Raw genomic sequence first — 23,059 nt, 5'->3', positions numbered from 1 at the left:
TGTTCCCGAGCGTTGGAATTGATCTTCTGCGCAGCATTGAATCACTTGCTATTGGATAGATTGACAATTAGCCATGCTCCATTAGCTCGTGATGGCCTTATGTGGTGCAAGGCTTCTGACTTATGCTGGCCACATATGATTAGCCAGTTTGGTTCATTTAAAGAAAAAAAATCTTAATCTGATCTAATCAGCCAGGGGCCTTTATCCATTCCAAGTGTGTGGGGTTGTTGTTGGCTTTATAGCCCAATCACATGGGGCCTGACGGATCAGCATGTTTTTAAATTACTCTAAATTCAGTGGTTCTGCTCTGTGGCCCCATTTCTGTCCTATGAGATTTGGCACCTACCCGTGACGAGGTTCCACATGAATAATGACTATAGGAATGACTGTGCTCGGCTGCAAGTTTTCTTTCTAAATAATTCATAGCGGAGCTGAAATTAAATATTTTATAACGGGTGGATGTAAATGCAGGGTGTCCCCAGAGAGACGTGTAGTTGCCGTTTCCGCTCCTTTCTCAGTGGAATAAGCTTGGGAGAGAGGTTTCTTCATATTGTTTCCCGTCAAATTCTGGAAAGAGGTCACTGAGATGTTTCTTTTTATATAAATCACTTTATTTGTGACCATGAACATCAGCGTGTTCCCTCCAACTATTCCGGTTAAGGGAAACAAAATGGCAGCTCCCACCCATATAAATATGTTTTGTGCCCTGTCAAGGAGACAAATTCGATACTGTGACTGATATTCACACACAATGTGTTCCTGCTGCCCAGCTCACACTCCCCGGAACCCTGCAAGCTGACTTGGGATCTTCCTCCTCTCTCTTCGCACTTGTGCCTATTTCCGTACACTGTATTTATCACATCCCCCCTGTGCCTGTGATGTCCTTTAGATTTTTGCAGTCTCAAAACAAAGCCCCCCCCTCCGGGCAGATCTTACTGCCGTTATTTAACTTCCCACCACCCCCACACTGGCAAGTCACACGCGCCCTCCTACATGTGCGATTATTTGCTCGCGCAGCCCCCTTGTAGCGAGATGTCAGCTCTAAAATAGTATGAATTAAAAAAGCCATGAAGGAACAGAAATGTGTCAGGCTTTTAATCTCAGGCAGGAGAAATGTGGCAGATTGGGGGCAGGGGTCTTTTATTCCCAGAGCTTGATCTTGGCCAGTGACTGTCAACTGCATGCTGGGAATTGTAGTACAACAATATCTAGTTCCCATTCCAATTATAAGAAAAGAGGTTCCACCTAAATATTCAGAAGTGTTTTTTTAAAGTGAGAGTAGTGAAGATGTGGAATTCTCTCCCTGAATCAGTTATACTGGCAAAAGGGGTTGGATGGCTTTTTAACAAAAAGCCATCAGAAAGATTTCTTTCCCCGTCTGAGGCAAATTGCAGAGGCTTCAGAAGGGTTTTTTGCCTTCCTCTGTATCAACTAGCAGTTCGCCAGGTTATATTTTGACTAAGGGGCACATTTACTAACGGTCGAAGAGAATTCAAAGTGAATTTTTTGGGTACTTCGACAATCCAATAGGCCAAATTTGTCTTCGATTCGAATTGAAATACATTGAATATTCAACCATTCGAAAATCGAAGTACTGTCTCTTTAAAAAAAGTTCGACTTCGACACTTCGCCACCTTAAACCTGCCGAATTGCTATTTTAGCCTATGGGGACCTCCTAGAACCTATAGACAAAATTTGGCTAAGTTTTAAAAAATCTAAGTATTTTTTTTTTTTGAAAATAGTTGGTTCGACCGATTAAATCGTTCGAATCGATCGATTTAACCGATCAAATGATTTAAATGGCCTATTCGATGGTCTAGTTTTTTAACTTCGAAATTCGACCCTTGATAAATGTGCCCCTTAATGTTGAACTTGATGGACATGTGTGTTTTTTCAACCTAACTTACTATGTTACTATGTAGTTGTTGGTGTTTCTATTGCTATAATTCCCTTCTTTTTCCAAGTGCTATTATCCAAAACCAGGGGTGTCCAAAAGGTAGATTGGGATAGACCTTTAGTTGGCGATCAGTAGATCTCAAGAGACTGTCAACAAACAGCTTGACTAAATTACCCTTCTGTTTAATTCTTTTCATTCAGATATTTATTCTGTTAAGGTTACATAAGAAATAGTTGTTTTTTGAATAGATTAATATAAATTCTCTTATTAATCAATATAATAATTAATATTTTCCATGGAACAGAATGCTAACAGTGATATTATGGATGTAGATCACTAAAAGTAGACTTTGCATAAGTATGGGCACTCCTGTCCTAAACCACTTACATAATGTGATTCTGATGCTAGCAGGATATTTGGGCAGATTTTGTATCTTTGACTCTCAAACACTGTGTCTCCTTGTTATTGAGACAACACAGTGGCGTTTGTGTTCCCAGCTTGGGGTGCTGAATTATTCTGGGCATGTCTGACCCCTTACATGTGGCTGAATTGTGCAGCCCTTGGGAAGCAGACAGACTTACTCCTGGGCTAGGGGTAGCAGGCTATGTATTCTTCCCTGCGGCCGGGCTTAAAGCAAAGCTGACCAGTCACGCATTAGTTGACGTTGAGAACAAGAGACATCCATAAATGACTGAGCCATGTCCAGTTCCAACTCTATATCTAGGGAAATGCAAGCCTACTTCTATAGAAATACAGACTATTCCCCCGTAGACATTTGCAAAAGCACAGAAACATTCACAGAAATAGCTGAAATTGATGGGTCATTCAGAGCAGTGGGTTGCCACACTCCTCATTGTTTCGAGAATTCTAGCTTGACTGTTAATTATTAGATTTTTCCATTTACTTACGCTAATTATTCTTCAGAAAATTGCTCCCATTTCATCCCTTCTAGGGAAACTGCCACGAGTACTCAAGTTTTATATTCATTCAAGCGGCTTAAACATTTCTTTAAGATCTGCTACAGGTTTGCTACATTTCTGTATTTCTCCTGTTCCAAAGAATGGAGTTTAAATCATTTTCTGTATTTTAAATGTGGTTCTGTTTGACCTGGCAAACAGTTAATGCTTAACTTTCTTATTGTGCACCTGTTAGGATTATGGCACCGCAGATTTCCCTGGGGCGATTGTACAAAAAGTGGTAAAAGCTATAGAAACACTATACAGGTGTATTCAGATAGAGGCCTCCTATTATTTTACAGAATCTCAATATTGAAGGGAAATGCAGCAACTTCCAGATCGTATACAATTAAGACTATTAATTGGTATATATTAAAAAGTATAAGCAAGAGCAGAACCTGCCACTACCTATGATTAAGGGGGGGGGGGTGCCAGAAAAACATACATGAGATACTGCTCATACTTGTACTTTTTAATGCATACCATTAAATAATACTCTGCTGCATTTTTTTTCAGTATTGGAATTTAAGGAACTTTGTTGACTTGCACAAATTAATGAATACAGTGTATTCAGTTTAACAGTTTATGGAAGCCTGTAATGTGGTTTCTCTTGATTACTTATTGTTTGGAACTTTCTGTGTTTCCAGTAAAAACCGAGCTGAATATTTTTCTGGACTGGGTTGTATAGATATCAGTAACATGTGCGAGTGGAACAAGGAGTGGTTAGTTTTTTGTTTGCTTTGCTCCTCGGGATGATTTATTTATTTGGCAGCTCTGATGGCTGCAGACCATGAAATCATTGCTTGGGGTTAGGGGTTAAAAGCGCAGAAGGAATAAACAGGGAACACAAGACATTCTTTTGCTCTGAGCCTAAGCCAAATTCATCTCCCATTCCAATGAAAGGCAAGGGCATTTGGAGAGTCATAGTTCTCTTGCTGAGAGCCTAAAACATTGTGACTGTAGTCCTCAATAGGTGAAAATAGATGAGTATTGAGGTATCCTGTGGGACACTTTAGCTTCTCAGGGGTTTGGAAGGTTCTACCAGGTCCATCTTGTGCTATATCCACAGCTAGTACTTATGTACAATGGATTTAAGGGTTCCACTGCCCGTGTAACAAATAACAAATTGGGGTGGAAGAGGTATATTAGGTCTTTGTACCCACTATGGCAGGTTATCCAGCAATTTGGAGTCGTTCCTTTTCCCTTGGTAGTTTTCGAGGGATTGAAAGGACCAGAACATTATGTAGGACTAATCACAGGCCGGTTAGGTTTCTCAGCCATCAGACAGCAAGGTGCTTCTGGTACTGGAGGAACAGTGCAATCAAACCCTACAGGCACAAGAGTCTGACGAGCAGGATGAAGGTGACTTTGTTAACTGCCAGACTCCCCACTCTGAATTTTCTCTTTGCTTGGAACTGTAGCATTCACTGCTTTTTTCCTTCATCTCTTGTTCTGGCCAGCAGGAAGCTTCTACTGCTTGAAGATCAGAGACTTCCACACATACTAGTGCAGCCAGAAATGAACCCAGGGCAGACATGTCTTTGCACTCAGGAATGTCTGAAAATCTCTGGTCAGGTTCAGTGTTTTTGCCCCCTTACTATATAGATACTGTGCCGATTTTCATGCAGAATTTCCAGGTAGAGTTTTTGCTCTGCTGCCATGAAAAGGTATTTCTTGCTTGGCCAAATTAGGGATGTAATTGGGTGACTCACAAGTAGGGTTGCCACCTGGCCGGTATTTTACTGGCCTGGCCGTTAAAAATGTTGCTATATGCCAATGTTATTTATAGGGAAAAACCAGAAAAATATAGGAAGGCCGGTATTTTTTTCAAGAAAAGGTGGCAACCCTAATCACAAACCAGTGATTTAGATCTTAATATGGGGCTATCTAGGCACCTTGGGAGAGGACCACATCAATGCTTAGCATTTTCAAATATGTCAATATTTGACCAGATACTAGTTGACTAGACCATTGGGTGGTCCACATACACAGGCCAATAAGTTGTCAAGTCAATCTGGAGGGGAAGAGTTGGCTGCCTTTATTGGCCCTTAGATGGCCACCTTAAGAATGTCTTGCTAAAAGCACATTTTTTTTAACCTGGAGCCCCAAGCATACTGTGGCTCTCGGGCTAGATAATGGTTTGATATTGGCTGGCCATTTAGAGACTTCTGACTAAAGCTGACCATGCACAGGCAGATATAAGCTGCCAACAGACTTAAGGTCCCCATCGACGCAAAGATTTTTCGTTGGTGAATGATCGATTTCAGTGCAATCCGACCAATCCGTCAAATTATCGTGAGGTTAGTGGGAATCGAACGATCGTGCATTTTACGTCCGACATCTGTCAGAAGATTGATCGGCCAGGTTAATCTATCTATGTTTTCAGGGCCAAGCAGGCAGCTACTCTCCGTTTTCCTGGCAATATCGCTTGAAATGGTCTTTTTAGTTGATGGACAAATCGTACATTTAAACGATCGTTTCGAGATAATCCGGGTCTCATGATAACGAAAAGAGCTTTTAAAAATCTTTACATCTTTGGCCAGCTTAAATTGGCAGTTTATTGGGCCCAGTAAAAATCTGGCCGAAAATAGGCCAGGTTTAAAAATCCTGTTGGATCGAGGACTGCATCAGTTTGTTGATGCTGTCCTTGGGCCGACCACCTATATAATCGCAGTTGTGATCCGATCAGCCAAATATCGCCCACCTTAAGGTGAGCATATTGGGGAGGGATCCACTCCTTTGGAAATTTCTCTAAAAAAGCAGATCTCTGCATGTATGGCCATCTTAAATTGGCTGATCTGTGTATGGGGTCAAAATAATCTTCCCCCACCAACAGCTGTCAGAGATTGGTCAGATAGCATTTAAGAATGCTGGAAAATCTCATCAGACTGTGAGCTTTGGTTCTCTTTTGATCTAATCCTAATACGGGCCCAGGTGACCAGTCCATTTTGCCCCACAATCATCAAAGCTCTGCTTGTTAGGTCAGTATGACAGTCACACACTTGAATGACACACTATGATAATTATTTGGTGTCTGTTCATATAATCCCCTTATCAGTGTTGTACAAACACGTGTATTTATTTGTGCCTTTGTTCAGTTCTGTGAACCTATGGGGTTTGATGGAACGGTGTTGTCTTTTTGGCACTTCAGTACATTTCTGTACTGTACATTTTTAATTCAGATTTCCTGATTTTGGTAAATTTGTCCCAGATCATATGAAATGCTGCAACAAAAAAGACATGATTAATGTTAATTAAACGTTAAATCCTTGGGTACTTAATTTTAAATATCCACAATGTAATAGCTGGAACAAAACCAGAGAAATCTTCGGGGCCTCTCAGGGCTTTACTTGGCTCTGAAGGTTTCTGTCTTTCAGATTATGGGAAGAAAAGAGTCTCTGATGGTTCTGCTGGATGCTGTTTATATGGCCGTGCTCCGAAGGGAACAGATCTGTCTCTTTCTGGTGGATATATATAATCCCTTGTTTGCGCACAAGAAATCTCCTTTTTTATCCAGGGAATGGCTCCGGTATTAAAGGAGGTTTTTGTCTGCATGTTTAATATTCCACATTAGGGATTTTAAAGGCATGTCACCCTCCCTGCCTTGTGTAAAGCTTAAATAATCACGTCAGACTCTGACAGTGAGAATGTAATGCTCCCTGAGACACTTACTATGACCATTGTTTTATTAATATCTGTAATTGTGGCAAACTACAACCTGCATCTATATAAATGCAGCATTATAACTCCCAGCACACTCTGTCCCTGGAATCTATAGTATAACATCATCTGGACTGCTGAATTCCAACACTAAAGGTGGCCATACACGGAGAGATCCGCTCATTTGGCGATGTTGCCAAACAAGCGGATCTCTCTCCGATATGCCCACCTTGAGGTGGCCAATATCGGGCTGACCCAATGATCGTATCCTAACGAACGGTAACAGGCGGTCGGATCACAGGCCCGCGATCCGACGGGATTTTTAGTCCCATCTGATCAAGATCTGGCTGACTTTTGGCCAGATCTCGATCTGGGAAGCCCGTCGGGGGGCCCCATACACAGGCCAATAAGCTGCCAACTCTGTCTGTCGGCAGCTTTTATAGGCCCGTGTATGGCCACCTTTAGGCATGCAGTAGTATAGATAAAGGGTATGTAGGGTCGAGCATTAGGTGAGTAATCAGTGCTGTAAAGAGTAGTCCGTACGTGGAACAGCTACCTACAACCTCATAACATTAGTATAAATCTGACATGTGCAGCACAGCAGAAATGTAGCAGATGCAACACGTTGGCTGCTTCTATCTGCATTTTTCCCCTCAAGGTAAACAAGCCAAAAATAGGGCTACTTTACATGTTTTTAATGTTTGTGCTACTTTCTGCATTTCCCATAGAGCCCCTAGCAGTGCAGTTTAACCAAGCATAATGATGCACTCTGTGCTAACCTCTCCGGTAGCCCAAGAGCCACACTTTAGCCTGTCTCCACAACAACACAATCCCTTCACTGCCATTAGGGAGAGCAGAGCACAAATGGATTGGGGGGGGGGGGGTTAAGGATGCCCGGAAGAGGCTCCAGAACCTTTTCTGCAATGTTTAAATTTAGCTGCAATGTAGAAAGCAGTGAGTGTACAGCATGTTCCCTTGCAGTAATGAGATGGCGCACACCTCCGCACCTCCCACAAGCCACAGTGAGAGGTGAAAACATGCTACAAAAAAATCTCACACATTGCGAGAGGGGAAACAAGGAAACAGCACATGAACCAACAAATACTACTGCAGAGGTGACAGTTTCTGACCTGATGTAACAATAATATAGAAGGCACTGAGACTAATGAAACAATAATTATAGATGCACATAAATCTGTATCCTGTGCCCAATACTGTTCCTCTAGCCTCTGTATTTTGTGTCCTATTGTTTTGTCCTCTATGTCTTGTGCCCAAAATATTGCTCTGGGATCTGTATCGCGTGCACATTCCTATCTTTTTAGACTTAGTATTTTGAAGGGATGAACCAAATCCAGGATTCATTCAGGATTCTGCTGAATCCAAGTGCCTAGCTGAACCAGATCCAAGAAATCACATGACTTTTGTCTCACAAAATGAGGAATTAAAAATTTTCTTAGCCACATGCTGCACATGCGGTTCTCTTTCACCCACAATTTACATATGCAAATTAGGGTTCGGATTTGGTTAGCTATTCAGGCGAATCTTTCAAAAAGGATTTGAGGTTCAGGCAAATCCTAAAATAGTGGATTTGTTGTATCCCTAATATTTTGTGTCTAATCTCATCCCTTTAGCTTTGGATCTTGTCTGATCCTCATTATCTTACGCCTATAACCTGTCCCAGTCCTGTTGCTCCCAATTCTGTATCCTGTGTCCAATCCTATTGATCCGCTCTCTTTATCCTGTGCCCAATACTATTTTCTTTGGCCTTTGTATCCCATGCCCAGTCCTGTTACTTTGGCACTTATATCCTGTGCCCAATCCTATCTCTTGGCCTCTGTATCCCATGCCTGATCCTTTTCCTCTGGCTTCTTTACCTTGTGCATAAGACTTGGGTCTGTGGCCTTTGTCTCCTGTCCCCAATTCTATTGTTCTGGCCTCTGTATTCTGTGCCCAATCCTGTCACTTTGGCTTCTGTTTCCTGTGCACCCAACTCTATGGCCTCTGTATCATGCGCACTCAACTCTATGGCCTCTGTATCCTGTGCACCCAACTCTATGGCCTCTGTATCCTGTGCACCCAACTCTATGGCCTGTGTATCCTGTGCACCCAACTCTATGGCCTGTGTATCCTGTGCACCCAACTCTATGGCCTCTGTATCCTGTGCACCGAACTCTATGGTTTCTGTATCCTGTGCACCCAGCTCTATGGCCTCTGTACCCTGTGACAGATACTATCCAGCTGGCCTCTGTGTCCTGAGCACCAGACTCTTCCTCTGGCCTCTGTGTAGACTCATCTGTATCTTGTCCCAGTGGTATTGCTTTGGCTTCTGTATCACATGCACAATCCTGTTGCTTTGGCATTTGTATCACATGCAAACCGATATGCGCATTGGACTCTAAGGGACGCCGAAGAACCAAAAGCGCAATACGGAACCACAGGACACTTTTTTTCAATGCGGTTTGACAACCAATGTTTCGGATATAGAAGAAGCTTAAGAACAGGACGAAATAGATTTTAACCAAAGCCTTCCTTGTCTCACGTCTAGTGAGTATAATATACTACTGGGGGCACTAGGACTTTAGCGGTCGGTTGCTATACCACTCTCCCTAGTTACGTGCTCACACTGTGGGAATCCTAGAACTAATGCTAATGGTTGGTTTTTTATGAATTCACGGTTTTACAGTGTACTATATTCAATCACGGATTGTTTCGTTAACTTTTCACGGAGAAAGGATAAAGTGGTTAACAAATGCACTGTTGTTATAGAGTTATGAATAACCACTAAGGGTGAAATTTGAATTTTATTAATACTACACTATAGAAAACTTTCTGTTATCTCCCCCTCAATAAACTTTGGTTTTTGAGGGATACAGCAATATTTGAAGAGTTTTTTACAAGGGCGGAGGAGAGCCTACCTGATTGCTGGATTTTGGGGACACCACAGCTCCGGGATTCCAACTTTTATTTTTGGACATGCACAATCCTGTTGCTTTGGCATTTGTATCTTGTGTCCAATACTTTCACTTTGGCCTCTGTATGCCATAACCAATACTATCCTTTGTGCCACTGTATCCTGTGCCCAGTCCTTTTGCTCCAGGTGCTGTATCCAGGTGCTGTATCTATTTCTCTGCACTCACAACCCTGTATCCAATCCTTTTGCTGTACCCTGTTCACCAGACTCTCTGTGGCCTTTGTATCCTGTGCCCAGTCCTATTGATATTGTCCTTTGTATTCTGTGCCCAATCCTGTCACTTTGGCCTTTGTACCCAATTATGTGGCCTCTGCACCCTGAACCAGATACTGTCCAAGTCACTTCTGTTCTCTTAGCACCAGACTCTCGTTCTGGCCTCTGTTTGTACCCTGTGCCCTGGAGTGTCATTATAGCCTATATTCATAACTGCAGGTGTAACAGAGGATTAAAGTGCATTTGATATCATTTCTGTATTTGTTACAGGGATCGACTACAAGACAACCACAATATTACTGGATGGTCGTCGGATAAAGTTACAGCTCTGGTGAGATATATATTTATGTTTTTCTTTCTTCCGTGAGTGGGGCAGGAGGCTGCTGGCATGTCCAGCACTGGTTATTTACTGCAGAATGACATTGGCAGCTCTCCTTTCTCTGTTGCTCAGGAAACGGCTCTCCAAGGGGCTGCCCAATCAATATGTTAGATACCATTTGCCCATCTGGCTGCAGCCGCAGGGGAACCTTGCAGGGCACCCTTGGAGACTCGTTCATGGTATTTAATAACCATAGAGCACAGGGCAGGCAATATAACTTGCACATATACCACCTCTACTGGGAAGTCGATCCTTGTATGCAGATGCAATGTCATGAAATAACCTATGCTGCCTTTTGGTCTATCTATAATGTAGTGTATAAATTCAATCTGCTGTGAATTTAAAGCCAATGAGTTTAATGTGAAAATGTGCTTTGCTGCCTATAATTATGCAGGCAAGCATGTAATTACTGAGCGTCGCTATACTGTACTGTATTGCTCTCCTGCATTATGTACAGACCTTATATATTTACACCCAGGCACCATCACAAGAACTTTTAGGTACAAGGAGCCAATAGATGAATGAGATTGAAGGATTTGCATTATGATTGTGCTCCTATAAGATTAGCCTTGGCAGAACGGCAGTTTCCACTTTAGGGACTGGTAAAACGAAAGAACAAATTGGCAGGCAATAGGGCGTGTAAATATCCCCATTTCTGAACCCAAAAGTCACAGCTCTAGATAATCTGTGTGTTAAATTGGTGAGTATTTCCATATTGCAGACATTTACGAAGAGCCATTGCAGGCACCTCAGCATGCCAAATCCAATAGAATATCCCTTACTCCATTCACAAAGCCTGGCAGGGTAAGCGAACATGATAAGGCTGCATGTGATCTCACCCTGTGCCATGCCAAGTATGCTTCTCACATAAAACCCTATGGATATTTAATTCATTTCCCTTTAAAGAGGCAGATTATAGAAATATAGATGGCTGTTGGCACACAAAAAGGGGCCAAAGGCAGGGTGCAAAGTGCAATTAATGGCTGAAAGCACAGGGCTGCCTGGTTGACGTTTTGTTCCAGATTTCTTAACCAGCATGAGGTGCAGAGCCCATCCAGAACCAAACAGAAGGGGTGCTTTTTCTGTTTTGTGTTATGTTAAATGACCTATGGATTGCATAGCATTTAGCCCTTGTTTCCAAATCTTTATCCTAATTGCTGTTAAATTTGGTCCCCATTCAGTGCTTTGGGGGTCCCCAACTCTTACAATGTACAGAATAAAAGCAAAAGCTTTATACTTTGATCTTATGTGACACTCCTGCACTGGCTTCTTTAACAGCAGCTTTTCTCATAGTCCTGCTATCAAGGGCTGCTGGGAGTTGTGGTTTAAGAACGAATACAAGACTACAGATTTCCTATCCCTAATAGAGACTGAAAGTGTATAAACCACAAGCTCTACATCACTTCCCCGTCTGTCTCTGGTGCCAGAATAGTTTGGGGCTTGTGTTATTGGCAAACTGCCTGCAAGCTCAGTGGCCAAAAGGCCAAACATATTGCACTGTGCCAAGAGGAAATCGGGGAAAGCCATTCCTGCTGATATGAACAACACATGGCAAAGCAATACACGTTTTTCCTAGAATTGCCATTAATATAGGCTCTTCTGTGCTATAATTGTAACTATCTGCCACTAATAAACGTCATTATGCTGGTTCCTGGTGATTTCACCCTACATCCTGCCCCATAAACTGCTTTACAGAAAAGCTCCAGCTTTTTAAAAGGGAACTCTGCAAATAAAATAATTTTCATAGGTTCAATAAAAATCGCTAGCGTAACTTCATCTGTAATACCCCAGAACACATAGCAGTATAACTGCAGTCACAACTACCTCCCATCGCAGGCATGAGCACCTATCTCCCAGTCATGTCTGGAACCTTGCTGATGCCCACCTGCCTATAGATGGGTGCCAGTCTCACTAATCCTGTTCTCAGAAGAGTGTACCCACCACCTCATAGTGATCCCAGGGCTCTGGTCCTGTCTTCTTTTCATGCCTATTGTTGACCCATGTAGAGTAAAATATGGCATTCGTTTATACAGTAGCACACATTGTTTTAAGATTCAGACAAACATTTCTATTTGATAAGAATGATAATATGGTGTCATGTATCTAATCAGTGTATTGGCAGGCACAATAGGCATATTCCTCATCTTTTTCCTTATTGTGTTTTATAGGGACACGTCAGGGCAGGGAAGGTTCTGCACAATATTTCGCTCCTATTCGAGGGGTGCTCAGGTGAGTGTGAGGCTTGTGAGAAGCCATGTCTCTGCCCCAGACAGGTGGCATTAGGCTGACCTCTTCTTGTCTATTTCAAGTTACTATTATCTCATTAGATCGACAATGATGTCATAATCCTCTAGTGCACTCCAAATGGTTCCTGGGCAACTGATCGCTGTCCCAGTTCCTCTGTTAGTAGAGATAATGGGCCATTCAGGGATAATCAGCTTTGCACTACATTTGCATTATTTTATGCTCCTGATATGACACAAACTGGCTGCTTCACATGCAGGACTACAATACCCAGGATCCCGGGAGAGGAATTCTGTGGCAAGCTGATCAGTGCTGTAGCATGGATCAGAAGGGTCATCAGACAGGAAGACTTGCTCCCCCTACAGTTTTTGTGTGGGAACTGCCTTCTCTAATAATCTAATAGGAGATTTAGTGATCCCCAAGTTGCCATGAAAAAGTTTTTTTTATATACTTACTCCTGCCTCCATGGTTCTTTAGTTTCTTATGTAACCTTAACATGATAAATATCTAGGGATGCACTGAATCCACTATTTTGGATTCTGCAGAACCTTGAATCCTTCGCAAAAGATTTGGCCAATTACCGGACCAAATCTTAATTTGCATTTGCAAATTAGGGGTGGGAAGGGGAAGACATTTTTTACTTCATTGTTTTGTGACAAAAAGTTAAGCGTTTTCCCTCCCCGCCCCTAATTTGCATCTGCAAATTCATATTCAGTTTGGCTGGGCAGAAGGATTCTGCCGAATCCTGCTGAAAAAGGCCAAATCCTGAACCGAATCCTTATCCTAGATTCTTAATGAAAAGCACAAAATGGGAGGGTGATTTAGACAAGCTTAGACACTGTCTTGAGATCTAATGATCACCAGCTAAAGGTCTACTGGTAGATCCCGATCTAACTTTGGGCACCCCTGTCATAGAGCATGCCATATTTATTAATGAGCACAAGTGAAACTGAAAGTATCAGGTCAGCCATAGATCTATAGAGTGCAGTAATTAATAGTGACATGCTCCCATGTTGTGCTTACAGGGTGTAATTCTGGTGTATGACATCACAAACCGCTGGTCATTTGACGGGATAGATCGGTGGATTAAAGAGATAGATGAGGTAAGTAATGTATTTTCATGGCCACTTATCTCATACTGTATAATACTTCCTGCTCCTGAGCTGCACTCTGTCCTATGATCAGGCTGGAGTTAGGACATATTTCTTACTGGGGATTCAGTTAGAGGGTTTTTTACACTGTAAGCTGTAGTTGATGGTGCTTGGCTGTTTTTTCGAGCCTTACAGAGTTATTCTAGGTCTAGGTTAGAGCACCAACCTATTCCACGGTGCTGTAGAAACATGGAGGACACAGACAAAATGACAAGGAAGATTTTAACAGGAGTCTGCAATATAATAAAGGGCCAATTAGCTGCGCTGTTAGCTGTACGTAAAGCCATTAGATGTGTGCGGATGTAGAGATCTCATTAACCATGACCCTTTGTTCTCCCTTAGCATGCTCCTGGGGTGCCCAAAATCCTGGTGGGGAACCGGCTTCATTTGGCCTTTAAACGGCAGGTGTCAACAGACCAAGCACAAAACTTCGCTGAGCGGCTCGGCATGACATTCTTCGAGGTCAGCCCCCTGTGTAACTTCAATATCACGGAGTCGTTCACTGAACTGGCACGGATAGTTCTAATGAGACATGGGATGGACCGACTTTGGAGGCCCAACAAGGGTAAGTCACCCTCTTAATACTGTCATTTAATAACATTCATTTGAAAGAAGGATGGGGAAATGGCAGAATAGTTCATGCTATATTTGTACTAAAATATGGTTATGTGCTGCCATATTGTTTCACTAAGCAATGTAAAAGAGTGAGTAGCTTATTTTGTGTCTAGAAAATTTATTTCTTTGTATATTTGTATTCAAACATATGGGAGGGTGGTTCCATTTAGTTTCCATTTAATAGTACAGTATGAGGTTGCCAGGAGCATTCCTTTTCTGTCTATAGCATATGGAATGTTTATTTCAGTACCACAATATATTAATGTTAGTATAGTTATTTTGTCAATACTGCCACCCTGTGGCTGATCTTTGATGCAGAGCAGCAAGCTGGAAGACATGTTTCGCCAGATGTATGTTGTCAAATTCTGTATTTCTATGCTGTAAATCACTGGAATTAAATGACTTCTTGATTTAAAACGTCTTTTTTTTGTTTTGACTTAAAACTTCCATTGGAGAAACGCTCAATACCCCTGCGCTGCCTGTTGTTCAGGTGAATGGAAACCACTTGTCTAAATGACAGGCGGCACAGAGAGGTATAGGTATGTGTGCCATCAATCATTTGGTGTTACACTTGCTATGGTGCTAATTGTACTCCTTTTTCTCCTGACAGTACTGAGTTTACAAGACCTCTGCTGCCGAGCCATTGTATCCTGCACCCCAGTGCACCTCGTGGACAAGCTTCCTCTCCCTGTTGCCTTAAGAAGCCATTTAAAATCGTTTTCCATGGCCAATGGTTTGAACGCCAGAATGATGCATGGCCGCTCCTACTCGCTGACTGCCAACAACACAAACAAGAGGAACAGCCTCAAAAAAGCCAAGATCATCCGTCCCCCTCAAAGCCCCCCAAAAAACTGTACCAGAAACAGCTGCAAAATCTCCTAGTCTTGGGCTCCGTCAGACTTTCCTTTTTGTTTTCTTGCTTTTTTTCGTCTGGAGCCCTCAGGATTTGTAAAGAAATAATGCTCCACATTTAGGAACGGCTGAAAGCTGACAGCATAAACAGCAACGAACCCCTTGGAGATCAGGAGACTAAATGCTGCTTTGAAATCTGATTTCGGACACTACAAAAACAAAATAGAAATAAAATAATGGATAAACGTGCGTTTTAAAAATAGCGTTTATAAATAAAAATGCATGGGCCTTTGTGTGCGTGGGTGTGACTTGATGAGTTTCGTTGCGGTTTGTGTGCTAAGGGAATATTTGCCATTCTTGTTAACTACACTTGTACTCGGTAATGAATTGTACGGAGTCGTCTCTTAGTCCAGTGATTTGCAAAGTAATCGTGTTCATGGCAGAGAGAAAACAATGTGACGTATAGATTGCACAATAATAGCCACCGTATGGTATTATCTTCTAGTAACATTGGTTTGGTATAAATTCACCTTAATAATCCTGAAGGCGCCGCGGGGGTGTACATAGGACAATGAATGCACTCGTGTGTCAGGTTTGTGTACGAAACAAGTTCTTTGATATAACAGAAGTTGTTTTTGCATTGTTATTTAATAACCTTTTTTGGGGGATTTAATCAGTGATTCTATATATTTGCTTCTATTTCTGTAAAAGCGACCGTTTTTTGTACCAGATGCTCTAAGAATTGCTGTGTTTCAGAGAGAGAAATATATATATGTATATATATATGCCAAAGATTGCTAAGAAATGTGAATATTTTCAATGTGCAGGAGAGCCGCCAAGAGAATGTGATGCGCAGGATTGTTTTATAAGAGAGAAACCTATTATTTAAGATAAATAAATGTCTTTCAACATCTTTATTTCTCTGTCACTTTGCTTTGCTGGAGGTGAGCCCACTGCCTTGGGAGGCCCGCCCACTGTGCCTGTCCTAGCAGATTCCTCCCTCGCGTAGGGATCACTGCTATACATGGTAAAGGATCCAGCAGCACACCTAGTGCCCAAATGAGTAGTAATGAGCCATCAGAGACCACCATGGACTCATGAAGGACTATGAAGTAAGCAAGCTTCTAGGGCCAGTGCCTGGGTACTTTATGCTGAACACTGTGCTGCCAGCCATGTTTTTCCAGTCACCCTGGGAGAGTGCAGGCACAGTAGAGACCACTTTCAGTACAATGCATGCCCATTCTAGAGTTGGTGCAGGGAATTCCTGGGAGGATGGAGACTTCTTTCTCCTTTAGCAAACCTATCAGCTGCTATCATTTCCATACCCATCTCTAGGTGGCATTCAATAAGGAGTGACTGTACCCAAGCCACCATCAGGAGGGCACAGGGGGTACATCTGTACCGGGCCTAAAACTTTTATGGGGGCCCTGGCACCATTTTTTTTTTTTAACTTATAATGGGGTCCTAAACACCAATGGCTATTTCTAACTTGGATGGGGTGGGGTTTACCGTTTTTAGTGCTGTCTTTGTGGCCTTTTTACTATGGTATGGGGTAGGTGGGACTTGGGGGCTGGCACCAGGGGCCCCAGAAAATGTTGTACTGGGCCCCGTGATTTCTGATGGTGGCCCTTACTGTACCCACTGGTGTATCTGTATGCATAAGGTTTTGAACCCCCAAACTATGTAGGTGAAATGCTTTAGACCCTCAACACTAAAATTTAGAGTGAAGGGTCATAGATGGTTGAATAGCTCTTTGGTGGTTTTAAAAAAAAAAACAAAAACCTTTTTTGTGAACTCACATAACTTATCCATTTAATTACATATAATAATCCTGTTCTACTGTATATACAGTGCTATAATACACAGATGGGAACAATGTTATGCACAGACATCACAATCAGGGCTACAGTGCTCCCTTGGTATTCCACCCAACTGAAACTGTTCAAAGCTACCACTATGACCAGGGTGGCATTCAACTGAATTAATTTATTTTATTGTTACATTTTTTGGAAGACACGGTCAGAATGGCGTCCAGGAAACTAGAGGACCTGCTGGTGGGCCCAAGTTTGAGACAATTCCATTAGGATGGTACTATAGGGGAGAGGTATAAAAAGTGAACATGGCACAGTTTGAGATGTTAAGTATCGGTGCTGGCAGGCAACAGATTGGCCCAACATCTTTGATATGTATCAAAACAGAATTATTGAAACAAAACTGATCAGCACCTTGAAGTGGGACAGAGTGTCAAAATTAACAATTCTGCAGTGCTACAGTGGTGCGAAAAACTATTTGCCCCCTTCCTGATTTCTTATTCTTTTGCATGTTTGTCACACTTAAATGTTTCTGCTCATCAAAAACCGTTAACTATTAGTCAAAGATAACATAATTGAACACAAAATGCAGTTTTTAAATGAAGGTTTACGTTATTAAGGGAGAAAAAAAACTCCAAATCTACATGGTCCTGTGTGAAAAAGTGATTGCCCCCCTTGTTAAAAAATAACTTAACTGTGGTTTATCACACCTGAGTTCAATTTCAAAGATTATAAAGCCATTTCTAAAGCTTTGGGACTCCAGCGAACCACAGTGAGAGCCATTATCCACAAATGGCAAAAACATGGAACAGTGGTGAACCTTCCCAGGAGTGGCCGGCCGACCAAAATTACCCCAAGAGCGCAGAGACAACTCATCCGAGAGGCCACAAAAGACCCCAGGACAACATCTAAAGAACTGCAGGCCTCACTTGCCTCAATTAAGGTCAGTGTTCACGACTCCACCATAAGAAAGAGACTGGGCAAAAACGGCTTGCATGGCAGATTTCAAGGCGCAAACCACTTTTAAGCAAAAAGAACATTAAGGCTCGTCTCAATTTTGCTAAAAAACATCTCAATGATTGCCAAGACTTTTGGGAAAATACCTTGTGGACCGACGAGACAAAAGTTGAACTTTTTGGAAGGTGCGCGTCCCGTTACATCTGGCGTAAAAGTAACACAGCATTTCAGAAAAAGAACATCATACCAACAGTAAAATATGGTGGTGGTAGTGTGATGGTCTGGGGTTGTTTTACTGCTTCAGGACCCGGAAGACTTGCTGTGATAGATGGAACCATGAATTCTACTGTCTACCAAAAAATCCTGAAGGAGAATGTCCGGCCATCTGTCCGTCAACTCAAGCTGAAGCGATCTTGGGTGCTGCAGCAGGACAATGACCCAAAACACACCAGCAAATCCACCTCTGAATGGCTGAAGAAAAACAAAATGAAGACTTTGGAGTGGCTTAGTCAAAGTCCTGACCTGAATCCTATTGAGATGTTGTGGCATGACCTTAAAAAGGCGGTCCATGCTAGAAAACCCTCAAATAAAGCTGAATTACAACAATTCTGCAAAGATGAGTTGGCCAAAATTCCTCCAGAACGCTGTAAAAGACTCGTTGCAAGTTATCGCAAACGCTTGATTGCAGTTATTGCTGCTAAGGGTGGCCCAACCAGTTATTAGGTTCAGGGGGCAATTACTTTTTCACACAGGTTTGGATTTTTCTCCCTAAATAATAAAAACCCTCATTTAAAAACTGCATTTTGTGTTTACTTGTGTTATCTTTGACTAATAGTTAAATGTGTTTGATGATCAGAAACATTTTGTGTGACAAACATGCAAAAGAATAAGAAATCAGGAAGGGGGCAAATAGTTTTTCACACCACTGTATAGACTGATTTATAGGTAACCCAAAAGCAAGAACATTCAGACAAAGGAATGTTCTGCGGATCTCACAGAACAATGTGCCTACAGATTGCCATAGAAACAGCACTTAGCTGAATAGGTGCCCTCACTGCACAATGTGAGTGGGTGTAAGGAAAACTCTGCCAAAGCAGCTTTGTTACACCCACAGCTCAGTGTCCTGTCAGGAATAAAGGCCACAGAGACCTGCATGTGTGCTCCATCTCAGAAAGGAATGTGCTGTGTACGCAGTGTGCTATACTGTACTCTCTTCAACAACATGGTAACTCCCACCCTACTATAGTTCCTGGAGTACCTATGGCACAAATAAGCACTTAATCCAAATCTCACCCCCTTAACTCATAACAACAAGGTTACAAATATATAGAAATATTGGGGTAACCGTCACCTACTATAGCTCCAGGGGTACCCAGGGCACAAATAAGCACTCACCCCAAATCTCAACCTAACTGGCTTTCAGGCTGGGATCCTTTAACTGCTAAAAGCATCCTGTCCAATGAGAACCTTGATGCCATGCCTAAGCACTGCACTGAACTACTGACCAAACTGAACGATAATAGAAGTCTATAGGAAAGAAGTCATGATTAAAGGATAAGTAAAGTCTATCAATGATATTAAGTCATTCTATAGGCATACCTGTTGTGTGCTCTGCAGAGCTGTATAATATATTTTATCTATAACCTTTCAGCTTTTGAAACCCAGTAGTTTAGAAAAAAAACAAGTGAGCTGGCACGCGGGCAGATTCAGGGAGATTTAGTCGCCTCTTCTGCGGGGCGCCAATCTCCCTGAACTGCCTTCCGCCTGCTATAATAAGAAAACGCCAGCGCCAATGCACTTGTGTCGCTTCAATTTCCGAAGTCGCCCAAAGTTTCCTCGTGAGGAAAAGGGTATTAGTCGTCAGGCGACTAAATCTCCCCGAATCTGCCTGTGTGCTAGCTCCCTAATTAAAAAAAGTACCCACAGTGTATCTCTCCTAAGACCCTGCGCTTGCGCAGTAGAAACTGAGAGAAACTGACGCATGCTCATTACCCGGGACCAGGAGCGAGCACTTGTCTCCAGTAACTGCAGTGCAGCCACAGATTGACTCTCAGAATGCTCGGCCCTCCCTTCGGCTCACGTCTCCATGGTAACCATGCGCCGCAACATTTGAGCAGGTGTGTTAAATCTGCAGCAGCCATGTTAATAAAGTCACGGGAGTAAAAATGGCGCCCACCACTGTGTTCTCTAGGGTGAAGGTATTAGATGCGACCACAGGTGAACTAAGAGGTTTGTAAAAAATGTTAGCTTTCTGGTACAGCAGGGTGCAATGAATAATTTGCTTCAGACTTGCAATGAAAGGTTTCCTTGTCCTTTAAAACTGCAAACATTTGTATATGTTTTTGATCCAGAACAATGTGTAGGATTATTATATAACATAAAATTTTAAACAATGCAGAGAGGACTTACCAGAGGTGACACTGCTGCTGGTCTGTAGGTTGTAGTAGGACGGGAATACAAATGATTGGATCATGGGTGTCACAGAACATACAAAGCCCTGGCCTAGAAAAAGAATACAATGTACAAAATAAATGACTCCATAGACTGTACAGCACGGTAAGAGACTTTTTTAAATAAATTTTTTTATTCAAAAAATTTTTTTGGGCAAATTCCATTGAATGATCTGTTTAAAGTCGACCAGCCAGAAGATATCCCAGTTACTGAATAAAGTATGATTGTGCATAAAGAGCCTATAATGACCAAAATAGGTAAACTACATATTCTTCATAAGTCTTACACACACTGAAGTTCAAAATCCACTTGATTACGAATCCATTCAAAGCTACACTGACCCTATACAATAAGCCTAACGTGTTTCGTGCTTTTCCAAAGAAAACAAACATTTCAGCATATATAGGGTCCAACCCCCCCACCCTGCTGATTACATCACAAACCATTCAACCTCATGTTACCCACATAGTGATAGAATCAATGAACATACCAGGATCACAATATAATCAATTCATGCATTCATTTATTTTTTATTTACAGACACATGTACCTTGAGGCATGAATTGTGTTTATGATGTAATGTATAAATATGTGACATAGATACTTTTAAACACTAATTATAATGTGTATTATGTGAAGGTTTTCACTCAATGATATTATACAGTTTTTGTCTATGAAGTGGACTATATTGAGGTTAAATTGCTTTTGGCCCTGGAATATGCATTGATCATATTGTGAGTCAAGCAATACACTGCCCCCTGGCTGTAGCCATGCACATGGACACAATATACTGCCCTTGCTGTGTATATAAGCAATATACTGCCCTCTTGCTTGTATATAGAAACAATATACTGCCCTCTGGCTGTGCATGTGGAAGCAATATACTACCCTCTGGCTGTAGATATGAATACACTGCCCTCTGGTTGTGCAAAAGGAAGTAATATACTGCCCTCTTGCTAGGTGTGACTATGGAAGCAATATACTGTGCTCTGGTTGTGCATATAAATGCTAATATTTATATACTGCTTATGCTGTAGGTGTGCATATAGAGGCAATATACTGCCCTCTGGCTGCACATATGGAAGTATTCTATTGCCCTCTGGTTGTAGGTGTGAATATGGAAGCAATATACTGCACTCTGTGTATATTAATGCAATATACTCAGGCCTGGACTGGGATTCAAAATAGGACCTGGCATTTCAAGTACACAAAGGCCCAAACAGCCCCCACTAGCCCACTAAATAGTGACTGTCTAGACTCTATTGCATCTTACAGCAGCCCCTCTGCCACAAATTGGCAGTCCAAGCCTAAATATACTGCCCTGTGTAGGTGTGCATATGGAAGCAATATACTGCCCTCTGGCTGCAGGTGATATACCCTCCCTAAACTTCTTGTCACAGGCTGATTTTAGTCACAATGCACACTTTGGTGGTTCTGAGACTGAGCCAGAAGCCCCTTGCCCTGAGTGACACATGCTTTTGTCAGAATATAAAATGTAGCTTCAGTGCCTATACAAGTATCCTGTTGTCCTCGGTATTTTAGTGGATACCTTGCCCTACAGATGTCCCACACGTGCATTGTGACTTTGCAGCACCACAGCTAATAGCAGACCCACTGAATCTTATGGCTATGTAGACACAGGGAAGGACGCCAGGTGCAGAAAAATAGGTGTTTTTTCCCATCCTTTTGGATACACAGTCATAGTGCCAGTTAGTTGCTATAGTACAACACAGAGAGGAGACACATACAATGCACAGCCCAGTCACATGACACACATTTATAGTAAGAGTCACACAATTGTGCACTGTGAGACCTGTGAATATAAACGACTCCTGTCGGATGGTGTGTTGCACAGTTGGCTGTGAGTAGGGTTGCCACATTTTACCGGCGTGGCCGGTGATAATGATGGTTGATCCCAAAGTTATTAATAGAGGAAAAAAGATAAATATATAGGAAGGCTGGTATTTTTTTTCCAGAAAAGGTGGCAACAATAGCTCTGACCCACATATAAGCTCTAGAACCCACAGAATAACTTCACTTCATGTCAGGGATGTGCTCTATCCATTTCAATCCCAATTTGACCCCTCATTTTGCATATTCAAACATGACAAAAAGTACATGTTGAATTGGGCTCAAATTGAGTTTGGCTGCAAAGCGCTGGAATATGGAGTGTCCCTACCAGGACTGGACTGGGATTCAAAATAGGCCCTGGCATTCCTAGTACAAAGAGGCCCAAAAAGCCCCCACCAGCCCAGTTAGTAGTCACTTTCTATGGCATCTTACAGCTAGGGTTGCCACCTGGCCAGTATGATGGCTGGTCCCAATGTTATTAATAGGGATGCACCGAATCCACTATTTTGGATTAGGCTGAACCCCCCGAATCCTTTGCGAAAGATTCGGCCGAACCCCTGAATCCTTTGCGAAAAATTCGGCCGAATAACGAACCGGATCCTAATTTGAATATGCAAATTAGGGGTGGGAAGGGGAAAGCATTTTTTACTTCCTTGTTTTGTGACAAAGTCATGCGATTTCCCTCCCTGCCCCTAATTTACATATGCAAATTAGGATTCGGATCCTGCTGAAAAAGGCCAAATCCTGTCGGAATCCCGAACTGAATCCTGGATAAATATATAGGAAGGTCAGTATTTATTTCCAGAAAACCTATTTACAGCAGCCCCTCTGGCATTTGCCAGAACTCACAAATTGCCAGTCAGGGCCTGGTCCCTACTTCTTGCCCCCTACTCAGTGGCCCCTCTCCTTTTCAAGCCTTACAAGCTCCTTACTTCCTACATCTATAGTAACTCATTGTGCAGCTTACCTACTGTTTGCCTGGTGTTCTTCTCATAACTAGCAAGTGATAATGAGTACTATATACACGGAAGTACTTACAAACTGCAGTTCA

General features: G+C 42.2%; 1 protein-coding gene across 2 annotated transcripts in view; it reads left to right on the top strand.

The window, feature by feature from the left end:
- The window catches only part of rab40b.L (RAB40B, member RAS oncogene family L homeolog), a 35,726-nt gene extending 19,875 nt beyond the window's left edge, over positions 1 to 15,851 (top strand). The window contains exons 3-7 of one of the 2 annotated variants that reach the window (XM_018234478.2): positions 9,968 to 10,028; positions 12,245 to 12,305; positions 13,346 to 13,423; positions 13,814 to 14,036; positions 14,697 to 15,851. In XM_018234478.2, coding sequence (XP_018089967.1) covers positions 9,968 to 10,028; positions 12,245 to 12,305; positions 13,346 to 13,423; positions 13,814 to 14,036; positions 14,697 to 14,968 — 695 coding nt within the window. In that variant the 3' untranslated portion in view covers positions 14,969 to 15,851. 2 annotated transcript variants of the gene reach the window in all.
- Positions 15,852 to 23,059: the final 7,208 nt, after the last annotated feature.

Source organism: Xenopus laevis, chromosome 9_10L, assembly GCF_017654675.1.
Source record: "Xenopus laevis strain J_2021 chromosome 9_10L, Xenopus_laevis_v10.1, whole genome shotgun sequence".
Taxonomy (NCBI): Eukaryota; Metazoa; Chordata; class Amphibia; order Anura; family Pipidae; genus Xenopus; species Xenopus laevis.
This window is presented reverse-complemented; position numbering and strand designations above follow the sequence as displayed.